This window comes from Podarcis liolepis, assembly GCF_965112155.1.
Source record: "Podarcis liolepis genome assembly, chromosome: 10".
NCBI classification, from domain to species: domain Eukaryota; kingdom Metazoa; phylum Chordata; class Lepidosauria; order Squamata; family Lacertidae; genus Podarcis; species Podarcis liolepis.
In genome coordinates this window covers 17,383,810-17,397,020 of record NC_139562.1, presented here as the reverse complement: position 1 = coordinate 17,397,020, position 13,211 = coordinate 17,383,810, and the positions used below count along the sequence as shown (strand labels likewise).

The 13,211-nt window shown below is 43.9% G+C and overlaps 1 protein-coding gene and 1 pseudogene across 2 annotated transcripts in view; both read right to left on the bottom strand.

Moving 5' to 3' along the window:
- The window catches only part of LOC310686948 (aldo-keto reductase family 1 member C3-like), a 41,409-nt gene that overhangs the window by 2,792 nt on the left and 25,406 nt on the right, over positions 1-13,211 (bottom strand). The window contains exon 7 of the mRNA XM_083461511.1: positions 163-328. Coding sequence (XP_083317637.1) covers positions 163-328 — 166 coding nt within the window. The remainder of the gene's footprint in view (positions 1-162; positions 329-13,211) is intronic.
- On the bottom strand, positions 2,123-11,701 carry LOC310687007 (aldo-keto reductase family 1 member C3-like; annotated as a pseudogene). Its single transcript, XR_014530112.1, has 6 exons — positions 11,503-11,701; positions 9,925-10,092; positions 9,133-9,249; positions 6,522-6,600; positions 6,161-6,283; positions 2,123-2,218 (listed from the first exon to the last, which is right to left on the bottom strand). The product of XR_014530112.1 is annotated as an aldo-keto reductase family 1 member C3-like (transcript).

Here is a 13,211-nt window from a genome sequence, read left to right as displayed (position 1 = left end):
TCTGAATACCCACTGCTGGAAACTCCTCCAACATCCTGAGTCCCCAAATCAAGATGTGCATCTTCCCTCCCACACGAGTCATGTGACCCATGAGATAACAGTGTCCAAATGTCGGGCTTTTTCAGTATTGTATTTTTAATGAATTTCTATATACTGATTTACCTGGGCATTTTCCTCAATTCGCTTTCTGGTGTAGGTCTTCACCAGGACCACCAGGTCACGCTGCAGTTGGTAGCGAATAGCCACGAGAGCTGGGCTTTTGTTGTACTTTTTGGCGATCGCAACCAACAAAGGGTCTTCAAGCAGAGGAGGAGCGTCTGGATTTAACCTGTTGGAGAGCAACATGCAGATAAGGTGTGTTTCTGGTGTCAAGATTCACAAATATACACGCACCACTATAGGATGGGGGACACTTGGCTTGACGGCAGTATTAATTAATACAGTATTGGCCTAGTCCATGCAATATACACTAAACATTTTGTATTTAAAGCTTGGTTAGTCGATTTGAATTAATATAAGTTTTTGGTATTGTTCTCTACCCCCTCCACCAATAAATCGCAAACTCATACATTGCACGTGGATCATTCTGTAGCCAAAATGGTAGCATCCGTGAACAAAAGAGAGGTTTTTTCTTTGCTTAAGTACAATCAGTATTGGGGGGGGACAGACACCTAAGGAGGGAAAGAAAGGCCCAAAGAAACCTGTGTGCCTGTTGGAGAGTTGATGTTCATATGAAATGGAGGATCCTGGAGGAATGCACAGCTCATTGTCTTGAAGGAGAACTCAATATTTGTCGCTGGTCCCACTTGTTAAAAATAAGCATTTAAGAAGTTTCCAATATAGATAAAAACACCACAAAGCCACTTCCGCCTTCAGAGGAGGTGGGATTGCGGGCTGCACGCCCCCACCACGCGCGCCGTGGCTGGCTCTCAGCCTCCATGCGATTGAGGGAATCCCTGGCTGCATCATCCCCTGGACAGCCAATCGGCTGGCTCGGGCTGTGTGGCCTGCCCAATTTAACACAGGGGCGGCCAGGGATCTCCCTCTTTTGTCGCCTCCATCTGCTCCGGTTTCCCACCCTCCCGTCTTTGACCTTGGTATGGACCTCGTTTGGTCGCCATTGAGGGGCCTGGTAGGAATTTTTTCCACTTGGCAAATTGGCCCCAGCCACTTGGTTTTTTGCCTACCTCATAGCAAATCGTCACACCTTCCTTGGTATTGGCGGTTAGACATTGGTATTGGTATTTTTATGTAGATGGAAGGGGGGAGGAAGTGCCATATTGAAGGGTAGTCCGATAAAGGATTCCGGGGGGCGTGGCCCTGTCCAAAGCCTATGGAGGTGTGGGCCTAAGGCACGCCCCCGATCGGTGACCCTGGTGGGGGGGGGGATCCTAGTTCATGTGCCTCAGCAGGACTCCCCCTACTGGTGGTTAACCCTTCCCGGACTTCAAGCAAACGGGCTGAAGCTGGATAGTTGGTTAGGACCAATGCCTAAGCCAATACCGCTCATCACCTGTAACCAATAAAGTTGTGGCCTTATTTAGCCCATTAACCTTAATTGTGTCATGTGTCTTTATTTCCACTGGGGGAGGGCGGGAACTCGCCACGCAATTCAAAATTCTGAGACACACGAAATAAGCTATGTAAAAAGAGAAATGCTATAATTATTTACTGTAAATGCAAGCCTGTAAGCAGGGTCCTTTCATCTCTGCCATTCTACTGCTTAAAGCAACGTTAAAGATAATGTAAATATGATTGAAAAACAGCACAAAATTTCAGAAGCAGAAATTATTAAATAGCCCCCTGCCTGCAACATTAAAAAACATATGTTTGGGAGAAGTCAAGCAATTATTTAAAAAAACACACACACTTTAGCAATGGGAAGGTTTCTGAGAATGTCTAAAATGGGAGGAGAAGAACTTTGTAAATCTCTCTGTGGAATGAGTTCCCCAATTGTGGGGCCACTACAGAAAAGGCCCTGGTGCTGGTATCCACCATGAGGATCTTTATTAATTGTGGGGCCCAGAATGCAAGCTAAAGAGCTGGTGTAGATGCTGGGGAATAATGGGCGTGGGTGGTCCCTGAGGTGGTCCCCAAACATTTTGGCTTCATCTCTTACCAGCTAGGGTCCCAGAACACAATATCCTTCCATGATGATATTGTTTGACTTGCAGAAGACCAGCATCTTGCTTTGGTTCCGATAAGGATGGCATTCAACCTGCAGATTCAAAATCCCCCAACACAGCCCCAAAGTGAGAATTCAGATGAAACAAGGAATACCGTGAAATAAAGGAAAGACAGAAAAGCAGAAGCATGCTATTACAGTGGTGCCTCGCAAGACGAAATTAATTTGTTCTGCGAGTTTTTTCATCTAGCGAATTTTTCGTCTTGCGAAGCACGAAATCCCATAGGAATGCATTGAAATTCAATTAATGCGTCCCTATGGTCAAAAAAAGTCCAAACAAAGCCAAATTTGGTACAACAAGAGTTTATTAAGTGCTCTTTAAAGTCACACATACTGTAAAGAGCATTTCAAAAATTGAAGGAACAATAAATTAAGTTTCTAAACATGACAGAAAAACATTTAAAAATCAACAAAGTGTACAGTACATTTTCTAAGACTCTGGGGGACAACTCGAAGAAGGTTCCTCTTCCACTCTTTGCTTCTTGCTGAAGAACCTGTCCATGGTCTGCTGCTTCACCCGCCTTTTCAGCACCTCCCTGAAAGGCGACATGACCCTCGTATCAAAAGTGTTCGCAAGGTCATGTGCCACGTGCTTGTCAGGGTGGTGCCGCTGTGCAAAAGCCTGCACATCCTTCCACTTCAGGCAAATGTCCCTCAGTTCTTTGGAGGACAGCCGTTCCTCAGTTGCTTCCTCCTCTTCCAGCGAGGCCTGCTCCTGTGCAGCCTCTGCTTGCAGTTCGACCAGCTCCTGGGTAGTCAGCTCGTGGTCGTGCTCCTCCACCAGCTCGCTGATGTCCTCCTCTGTGACCTCCAGGCCCATGGTCCTCCCCAAGGCAACAATGTCCTGCACCACTGTTGACTCTGGTGCATCAGAGTCACTTGGTGCCACACAGTCCGGCCACAGGCTGCGCCAAGCGCAATTCAAATTTCTCTGGCTGATCCCTTTCCAGGCTGTGGTGATCATCTTCAAGCAGGTGATGATGTCGAAGTGGTCCTTCCAGAATCCCCGCAGGGTGATGGTGGTGCAATCAGTCACCTCGAAGGCGATGGCCTGAAAAGCTCCTTGGTGTAGAGTTTTTTGAAATTGGCGATGACCTGCTGATCCATTGGCTGGAGCAGTGGCGTGGTGTTAGGCGGCAGGAACATGCTGATGAAGCTGAACTCCTCCAACAAGTCCACCTCAAAGCCTTTAGGATGAGCAGGAGCATTGTCCATCAGAAGCAAAGCCTTCAGCGGCAGGTCGTTGTCCAGCAGGTACTGTTTGACAGCAGGGCCAAAAGCAAGATTGACCCAGTCCACAAACAGCACACGTGTGACCCAAGCCTTACTGTTAGATTGCCACATGACACTCAGCTGCTCCTTGTCAACCTTGTGTTTTTTGAAGGCCCGTGGGTTCTCCGAGTGGTACACCAGCAGGGGCTTGATCTTCAGGTCGCCGCTTGCGTTGGCACAGAAGAGCAGGGTCAGACGGTCCTTCATGGGCTTGTGGCCAGGCAACTTGGCCTCCTCCTGTGTGATGAAAGTCCTTTTGGGCATCCTTTTCCAAAACAGCCTGGTCTCCCACCACACAGAAATTCAAACCCAGATTTTTTTTTAAAAAAAAAGCAGAGTGGCCCAATGGTCACAGAAAATCATAAAAATTCAGAAAAAAACCACACAAGCTCCCAGATTCTTGCAAACCCCTCCTCAACTGTTCCCCCAGCCACCCACCACACAGAAATTCAAACCCAGATTTTTTTTTAAAAAAAACAGCAGAGTGGCCTATGGTCACAGAAAATCATAAAAATGCAGAGAAAAACCACACAAGCTCCCAGATTCTTGAAAACCCCTCCTCAACTGTTCCCCCAGCCACCCACCACACAGAAAATCAAACCCAGATTTTTTTTAAAAAAACAGCAGAGTGGCCCAATGGTCACAAAACATCATACAAATTCAGAAAAAAACCACACAAGCTTCCAGATTCTTGCAAACCCCTCCCCAGCACCAAGTCCTTGAATTCCAAACACCCCAACCCAAAATCCAACCCCCCCAAAAAAAGTTTTAAAAGTTTAACTTACCAAATGGCTGCAAATGAAGTTTTGGAAAAGCTTCAAAAATCACCAAAGTCTTCAAAAACCTCAAAAAAGGCTACCACACCGCGTTCTATGAGTTGCTCCTTGAAGTCAAGTCGCAACTGTATTAACGGTGTTAAGAAAAAGGAAATAAACTTGCAAGACGTTTTCGTCTTGCGAAGCAAGCCCATAGGGAAATTCGTCTTGCGAAGCAGCTCAAAAAACGCAAAACCCTTTTGTCTAGCAAGTTTTTCATCTTACGAGGCATTCGTCTTGCGGGGCACCACTGTATTTCTTGAAATATCCAGCTGTTCCCTTTCTTAAAGTGCGCTGTGTTTTCTGATGTATCAGACTCTTTAGAGGACCATTCTTGCATTTGTGGTTTCCATTGCCACGCTCCTCTCCTGTGAAATATGTGTTAACCGAAGATGGGGGACAGGGCTTATTCTCCCACAATCTCTTGTTACTCCAGCCTTGTTGGAAATATCCTGGGCACACTGTCCTGCCTGCAGTGTCTCTATTTCTGCCCACTCAGTCTCTGAATTTTCCATTTTGAGCAGAAAGGTCTGATGGGGGATTTGCCTGGCTTTCCATCAATTTGAGCAGATGATCTGGGACTCTGTTTTATCAGGGTCTCAAAAAACTGAAATTTCGAATCAAATTGGGAGAGGAGACATCAGAAAATGAAATCGGTGCTGAGGGGGGCACAAGACTTTTCAAAGGGGGCATTTTTATCTCACATATAAGGAAGTAATTATATAGTTTTAAATACTCCTCCCTGTGTAAATGCATTTTGTATGTGAAAAGTGTATTTTATTGAAGTCACCAATATGACTCAGCAATGGCGGAAAGTACGGGGGGAGGACATGAGAACTAATTGTCCTGGGGGGACTGTATTCCCCCCCTTACCCTCTCTACTGCTTTCTGTAAATTGGATAGTGCATCAAGACTGGGCAGACGGTACAAAGAAGCCCTGATTTAAGTGGGACTATCTGTACCACTAGGGATGCGGGTGGCGCTGTGGGTTAAACCACAGAGCCTAGGGTTTGATGATCAGAAGGTCAGCGGTTTGAATCCCCGCGATGGGGTGAGCTCCCGTTGCTCAGTCCCTGCTCCTGCCAACCTAGCAGTTTGAAAGCATGTCAAAGTGCAAGTAGATAAATAGGTACCGCTCTGGCGGGAAGGTAAATGGCATTTCTGTGCACTGCTCTGGTTTGCCAGAAGCGGCTTAGTCATGACCCACATGACCCAGAAGCTCCCTCGGCCAATAAAGCGAGATGAGCGCCGCAATCCCAGAGTCGGCCACTACTGGACCTAATGGTCAGGGGTCCCTTTACCTTTTTATTTGTACCAATGTGTCTCTGTGGTACTGGGAGATCATGTCTGCACACATCTCATTGTCAGTCCATCACTCCTGCTTAGCTACCAGATTGCATGCCTTGGACTAGCGTGCTCTGGTCTCATTTGGTTACATGATATACACCAGTGCCCAAGTGAATCAGGGCTGCTTGGGTGCAACAGCTTTCCCCAGATGCCTAACTCAAAAGCCCTTTGCTCCCCAATTGAGAACTTCCAGAGTCCCCACAAGAGGCTGTGTGGGCTCTGAAGGCTTGCAGGCCTTCTTCTACCAGAGATGCTTGTTTCAAACATTATGGACTTCTCCATACTTCCTTTTTTTCTGATGATTCAGAGGTCTTGATTAAATTAGAAGCCATTACTGGTTCCTGGAATTTAGGGGAGTCCACCCCACAACTCATAACCATATCTCCTTGTGCCTGGATCTGCAACCTTATAGCCTTAAGCAAGTTTTTCAAGGGAATGGCTGTGTTCATCAAAACAAAGGTCCTCTCACAAAAAGAGCTTAAATAAAGAAGCTTTCAACAGTGTTTGGAACAAACCCCTACAAAAGGCGATTACACTTGACCTGGTTTATCACTGGCTTGTATTTCAATCCTGGCTTGTTCAGGATCATTTCCAGCTGCTTACGGGTGAAGTTGGACACTCCGATGGACCTCACCAAGCCGGCATCTTTGCACGCCTCCATTGCCTGGCAAAGAAAACACAACATGTTTGTTGAGTGGTGTTTGTTGAATAGCTGAGGCCACACTCCCCCAATTAAGATTGGAAGCTCACTCATATACTCCCAAGAGTGTGCAATAATTGACCAGCTCTCATAGGAGCCATTGTGTGAGTCATTGTTCTGGACATGCCTCCTCTGGTGAAAGGCTACTGTGCTCTGTATCTGAATGACTCAAGGGATGGATTTGCTAATTCCAGGCACCTACCTCCCATGTCTGCCGAAGATCTACGTTGTCAAAAATTGGTTTTTTTGTCTTCTCCCAAGGGAAATAAATCTGGTCCGGGCTGGAAAAGAAGGAGGCAGAGGGAATAAGTACAGGTCAGGCCTAGAGGTTCTCTTATCTCTGTAATATTATCTAATACTAATGAACAGTGATAGAAAAAAGGGAAATAAAAAATTCCTTCCAGTAGCACCTTAAAGACCAACTAAGTTAGTTCTTGGTATGAGCTTTCGTGTGCATGCACACTTCTTCAGATACACTGGAAAAAAGGGAGATAAACTTGCAGGGGCCGGTACTACAGTGCAAGGATCTGTGGAAAACTCAAATCACAAGCACCACATTTCACATTCTTGTTTATTCAAGAGGGATAAAGCGTTACTTTAGCCAGGAAAAAATATTTACATCGCAATATTAACTCAGTATTGTCTCTTTTAATCCAGAGGTGGGGAATCAGTGGATCTCCAGGCTTTGGTGGCCAGCAAGGACAATGATCAGGGGTGATTGGAGTTGCAATTGAGCAACATCTGGAAGGCCACAGGTTACCCAAACATGCTTTAATCCCCCCCCCCCCATAGAACAAACTGTCTTCTCTCCCTGCACAGGTCCTCATCTCTCCACCCCCTTTTTTTCCTTCCCTCACTCCCTAGTTGTTAGACAAATTTGCCCCAGGGATCCTCACCAGAGGGAGTCCATTGCTCTGTGAGAAGAAGGAGTTGGAAACTGAGATCAGGCAAAACCAAAAGCTGTTTATTCTCAAGACAGCGCTGCACGGGTAACGCCCCAGCTTGTGCTGTAAAGAGGGAGGGCTCTGTCCTGTTTACATCGAAGGTACTATAGGGTACTATATACCCTATAGCCCATCCAAATTTCCCTCCTACACAGGGGTGTAGGAAGGGGGTGGGTGGGCTGCCTCGGGTGACATCACGGAGGGTGTGTGTGACAAATTATCAAGGAACAATTACTGCCCTATTAGGATGGTTCATAAAAACTTACTTTTGAAAATGCCTGCTCCAAAGGTCTTATCTAACTACACTAGGGATTATATAGCTATATATTAAATTTCATGCATATCAGTTAATATCTTGACCCTCCTCCACGAAAATAGCTGTTTACTTGGACATTTTCTTATGTCGTAAAGGCTGAAATTTCAATTCAGTGTTTTCCTCTTCCGATAATACAGAGCATGGTGAAATCACAATAAATAAAACCTCCCCTTCAGTAGTTTCAAGCACCACTACAGGTTCCACATAGTATCTGTACTGCGTTGTTTAGTGTGGCAGCACCTACACTTTGGAACTCCCCGCCTATTGCAACAAAGCACGTGCCTTTGCTAGAGTCTTTTCTGGCACCTGCTAAAAGAATTCTTATTTAGGCAAGCATACCTAGATGCTTAGGAAGTTGAAGTATTTTTAATCTTAATATTTTAGCTTTTGTATGTTTTAAAGTAGGATTGTTAATTTTTCTTGATTTTACTGCTGTGGCATTTTGTTATTTTTTGTTTTGGTAAACCACTTTGCAGGTTTTTAAAAATAAATGTTATTAAATAAATAAACAATACAGTGGTACCTCAGGTTACATACGCTTCAGGTTACATACGCTTCAGGTTACATACTCCGCTAACCCAGAAATAGTGCTTCAGATTAAGAACTTTGTTTCAGGATAAGAACAGAAATCGTGCTCTGGGGGCGCGGCGGCAGTGAGAGGCCCCATTAGCTAAAGTGGTGCTTCAGGTTAAGAACAGTTTCAGGTTAAGAACGGACTTCCATAATGAATTAAGTACTTAACCTGAGGTACCACTGTAAATATAAATAAAATAACACAAGCCAAAACACAATCCATCCTGTAGATTTAAGTATCTGTCCACAGTCACCTATTTGTTATCAGAGGCCCAGAATCCACATTCCTTTGTGAGGAAATATGAAATAAAGGCAAATTATTTTTGCTGGCAAAAAAATATTTAAAAAATGTGTGTGTGGGAGAGGTGACAAGAAATTTTCTGCACCGGGTACCACCTGGCCTTCCTACACCTGTGCTCCTACATTCTCCTATTGGTTAGGAGATTGCAGTTTACAGACTTCCTGGTCCACCTATTTCATATTTCCCCCTTGATATAGAGCCCTTTTAAGCATGCACAATAGCTTTTTAACTGTTTTCCTCCATTTTCCTTCATGGTCCCAAGTCACCCACAAACAGACCTAATACCTTATAATGCATTATGTTTTGGCTATTACGAGTTTCCTCTTTCTTTGCAATGCAAGTAGTTACAACAGCAAGGCACGGTCCTTTCTGCTAAGCTTTCCTTACCCGTTTATCCCACACTTGCAAAGTCCTGCTCTGCACATGATTTCTTTCTTATGATGCCCATGTGGTTAATGTAATCACTATATGCAGATGTTTTCTTTAACTGGAATGGTTTCTCCTCCAAAGTCTGGGAGTGATCATTCTTTGACTGAGATATGGTCTAGCAGAGAATTGTCAGCATCTCTAGGAAATGACAATTCCCAACGTTCCTTCAGGGAATCAAATATTTTTTGACCCCCCCCCCAATTCAAATATTGGACTCAATACTTTCATTATGACATCAATAATTATTTACCTTCATAGAAAATGGGTTGTGAATTATGAACAGATCCATGTAGTCAAACTGGAGTTTCTTCAGTGATTCTTCTAAGCATTTCTGAACCAGCTCTGGGCGGTGGAAGGTACTCCAAAGCTGTCAAAAATATAAAGAGATTTATATTTTCACAGAGCCATAGAGTTTTTGGGTCTCGGGACCATATAGCTGTGGCAGATGACTATTCTGGTGTGCACAGTGTTAAGGACACACTCAAATATTGTTCTGAAGGGTATTTTGAATTGCTGTGGTGAGGTAAAGTAATTTAAAAAATCATTATTGCTAATAAACAATATTTTTACCATTTATTTACTAAATTTCTATATTGCCCTTCATCAAAAGTTCTCAGGGTGGTTCACAAGATAAAAGCACAAGATAAAAGCACAAATAAATAGTCAAAACAGAATCCCTCCTCCCACAAACAGGTTTAAAAAGGGTGTAGAATATTAATCAGTCCAAGGCCTCGTTAAAGGGGAACATTTTTACCTGGTGCCTAGAGGTGTATAATGAACCTCCCTGCAGAGAGCATTCCCCAAACGGGGAGCCATGCAGAAAAGGCCCTGTTCTCGTGTTGCCGCCCTCTGAGCCTCACATGGAGGAGGCATACAAAGAAGAGCCTCACAGGATGAACACAGAATCCGGGTAGGTTTATATAGGGAGGGGCATTTTGCTCCGATTTTGTTAAATAATGTCTGTGAAATATGCAATTGCATCATGATGCAGGCACTATATTTTACCCATTTTTTGGTTAAAAAAATTACCAAACTCACTCACTTTTCCAGTGTAGAAAATGTCTTTCCTTTTTACTATTCCATCTGAAATCTTCGCACGAACGGCCCGCCCAACTTGCTCCTCCGTCTGGTATACATATGCGCCATCAATATGACGGAAGCCGACTTCTATTGCTATCTTTGTAGCCTCCTCAGACTTACTTTTTGGAACCTGCCAGTTGAAAAGGTGAAAAAGTTAGTCAAGATCTTTGCTTCAGTGGAGAAATTTATATCAAAGGGTGCCTGTAAGTAACATATATATATGTGTTTTATGTGCGACATAGTATTTTGCCACCAGATGGCGATGTGGAGTCCTGTTTTTAACTACCTGTTTTCCCTGTTTAAATTTACAACGCTTTAAACTGAAACACTTATTTGATGCGTGGAGATCCAGCCCTGATGGTGCCTGGGTCCTCTCCAGGGTGCAGGACCTAAGATAGTTGAGTGGTGCATTGCATGCCTCCTTCTGACTGAGGTGGCGCCAAATGTCTTGCTCTGCTTCCCACTGGATCACATCAGCGAGGATGAGAGGGAGCCTTTTCATCCGGGCAGCCCAGGACCTCTATACCCACTGCCCAGGCTTGCACCCCAGGGAAGTCACTTTGGTGCTGCTAACACTGCAGCTTGACTTTCCCCCGGAGGCACACTCCATTGTCAGATGGACAGACCGACAGACAGATGCCAACAAGAAGGATGGAGGGGTTCACATCATTGACTTGCTTCTCCCATGGCCATAGCCTTGGAGTCCAGAAGAAGTCAGGCTTGGCTCCATCTCTCAGCTGCCCAGCCTGCCTTCTGCTTCCAACTCCTGGATCTCTCTCTCACACACACCCTAGTTTTTGTCTTTCTAACTACCCACCCATTTCCCCTCTGGCAGAGCTGCTTCATTCATTGCCATAACTATTCATATTTAAAGGGCCATTTCCAAGAGATTTGCATAACTGTCTCTTCATCAGCATGTATCTCTTTGTAGAAAAGAGATTCTACCCTCACTTAGTATGTGAATAGAGCAGACATATGAATTGGAAAAATGGGAAAAGGAAAATTCCTTTGAAAAACTGAGTGGTTGCTTTTATTTGGTAAATTCATGATGTTCCTAGAAATTAATTTGATTACAAAACAAGAACATACATTGATTCCCTCAATTTGCGTTGCTGGTGATCTGGAATGGACCAAATGAAGACGGTTTGGATAAAGAATTGATTCTATATGTATTGTTAGTGTCCAGAATAGTTAGCTAATGCCTGGTAATTTTGGATAATATTGTTACTCCCAACAAAACTAATAGTGGGCACTTATGGTTCTATGGATAGATTTTTTAAAAATATCACTAGAAAATATCACTAGAAATTTTGCATTGGGGACTTTGAACCCTGCAGCAATTCACATTGGAAACTGTTTCTCAGCTACAAACCATTCTTGGCTGCTGTGACCCAAGAAGTTCTGGTGCACAATTGGCTTCTCAGATCAGGTCAGGTATTGCATGCAATGCTTTGCAATGTATGAGGCACCCAGCAGCTGGCAGGCATTTTGCTCTTCAAAAACAAGTTACAACAATCTGAGAGTTAAATGTGTTACTTACAGCATCCGGGGAATAGGTTCCAAACCCCAATATGGGGATTTTGTTCCCATCATTCATTGTAATGCCACGGTCTTTGCTAAGTGCCATTTTCTGCTTCTATGCTTGTTCAGTTCTTGGCTCCAGGATGAAACTGATCAACACTCTTGTAGGAAAAAATCGAGTGAGAAGAATGAAGTTCCTGGTTCCAATGAAATGTCTTCTGTTGTTTCATTTCAATACCTCTGCCTGAAGATCTGCTTAGCTTTGAGGGCTGCTTCTCCCACGTCTAACAGTTAACATGTCAAAGTTTATGACAGGTCTCAAAATAGTTTTATCAGAACACTATTAATAATAAAAAGATTAAATCTTTTTTTCCCCATCAGTCAACTGTCATTTGCCCTGCAAAAGCAATGCTAAGTCACCAATCAAAGCCATTGGTGTTTCGGAAGACACTGTGGTGAAAATTAAGAAACTTCGGTATAGTTAACATGTGCCATTTGTAAGCACTGCAACTCTTTGTTGGAATCACATTAATCCAAAGTCTGGAGCAAGATAGGGAGTGTCCCTGCCCTTCTTTCTAGCTTCAACAGAACACTGTTGAACTTCCCTTTCATCATATCCAAGGAAGATGCTTCCTTAAAATGCATATTTCACAGGCATTACGTAACACACAAAGGGCAATATGCTAGCTAAAAGATTATAATAATTTAAAATATAAATTAGCAATAATATATGTAAATTTTGTTTTAAACATAATATTTTTACTCCTTGGCTTTATTTATTTTTTGGCTATCAAAATACAAGAGTTTTTTAAGGGTGCCTGAACGCTGTGTGGGACAAATGCTTAAGTCTGCTCACCCCTCTGCTTTCCTTTATTGGAAGGCAAAGAAGAACAAGAAGAATAAGAACAAGAAGAACAGGAAGAAGATAAAAAAAATTCCTTCCAGTAGCACCTTAAAGACCAACTAAGTTAGTTCTTGGTATGAGCTTTCGTGTGCATGCACACTTCTTCTGGGGTTGCGGCACTCATCTTGCTTTATTGGCCGAGGGAGCCAGCGTACAACTTCCGGGTCATGTGGCCAGCATGACTAAGCTGCTTCTGGTGAACCAGAGCAGCACACGGAAACGCTGTTTACCTTCCCGCCGGAGCGGTACCTATTTATCTACTTGCACTTGACCTGCTTTCAAACTGCTTGGTTGGCAGGAGCAGGGACCATGCAATGGGAGCTCACCCCATTGCGGGGATTCGAAACGCCGACCTTCTGATCGGCAAGTCCTAGGCTCTGTGGTTTATCCCCTATTTTTAACGGAGGGTATGGAGTTATGCGACCGCTGAGCCAAGGAGATTATTAACTGTACCTACTTTAGAAGACATCTGAAAGCAGCCCTGTGTAGGGAAGTTTTTTATGTTTAATGTTTTTATATATGTTGAAAGCCGCCCAGAGTGGTTGGGGCTCCTATGCCTGAGTCATTTAGCCAAGATGCTGAAATTTCTCTATTAGCAAACCTTAAGTTCACCAAATGGGACTACCCAGGATACCCTAAGGAGAAGACCAGGCTATTGCATTCCTATCTTTACAGTGTGGATACGAGTTCTGATGGTGGCAATCCATGCTCAGATGAAAGCTGCCACAAATACAACTCTACCCTTCCTTGTCTTATTATTTCAAGCAGTTGTACCAATGCATATCTTGCTAGATAAAGAAATAGCATTGTTTGTTCTCTTTCTG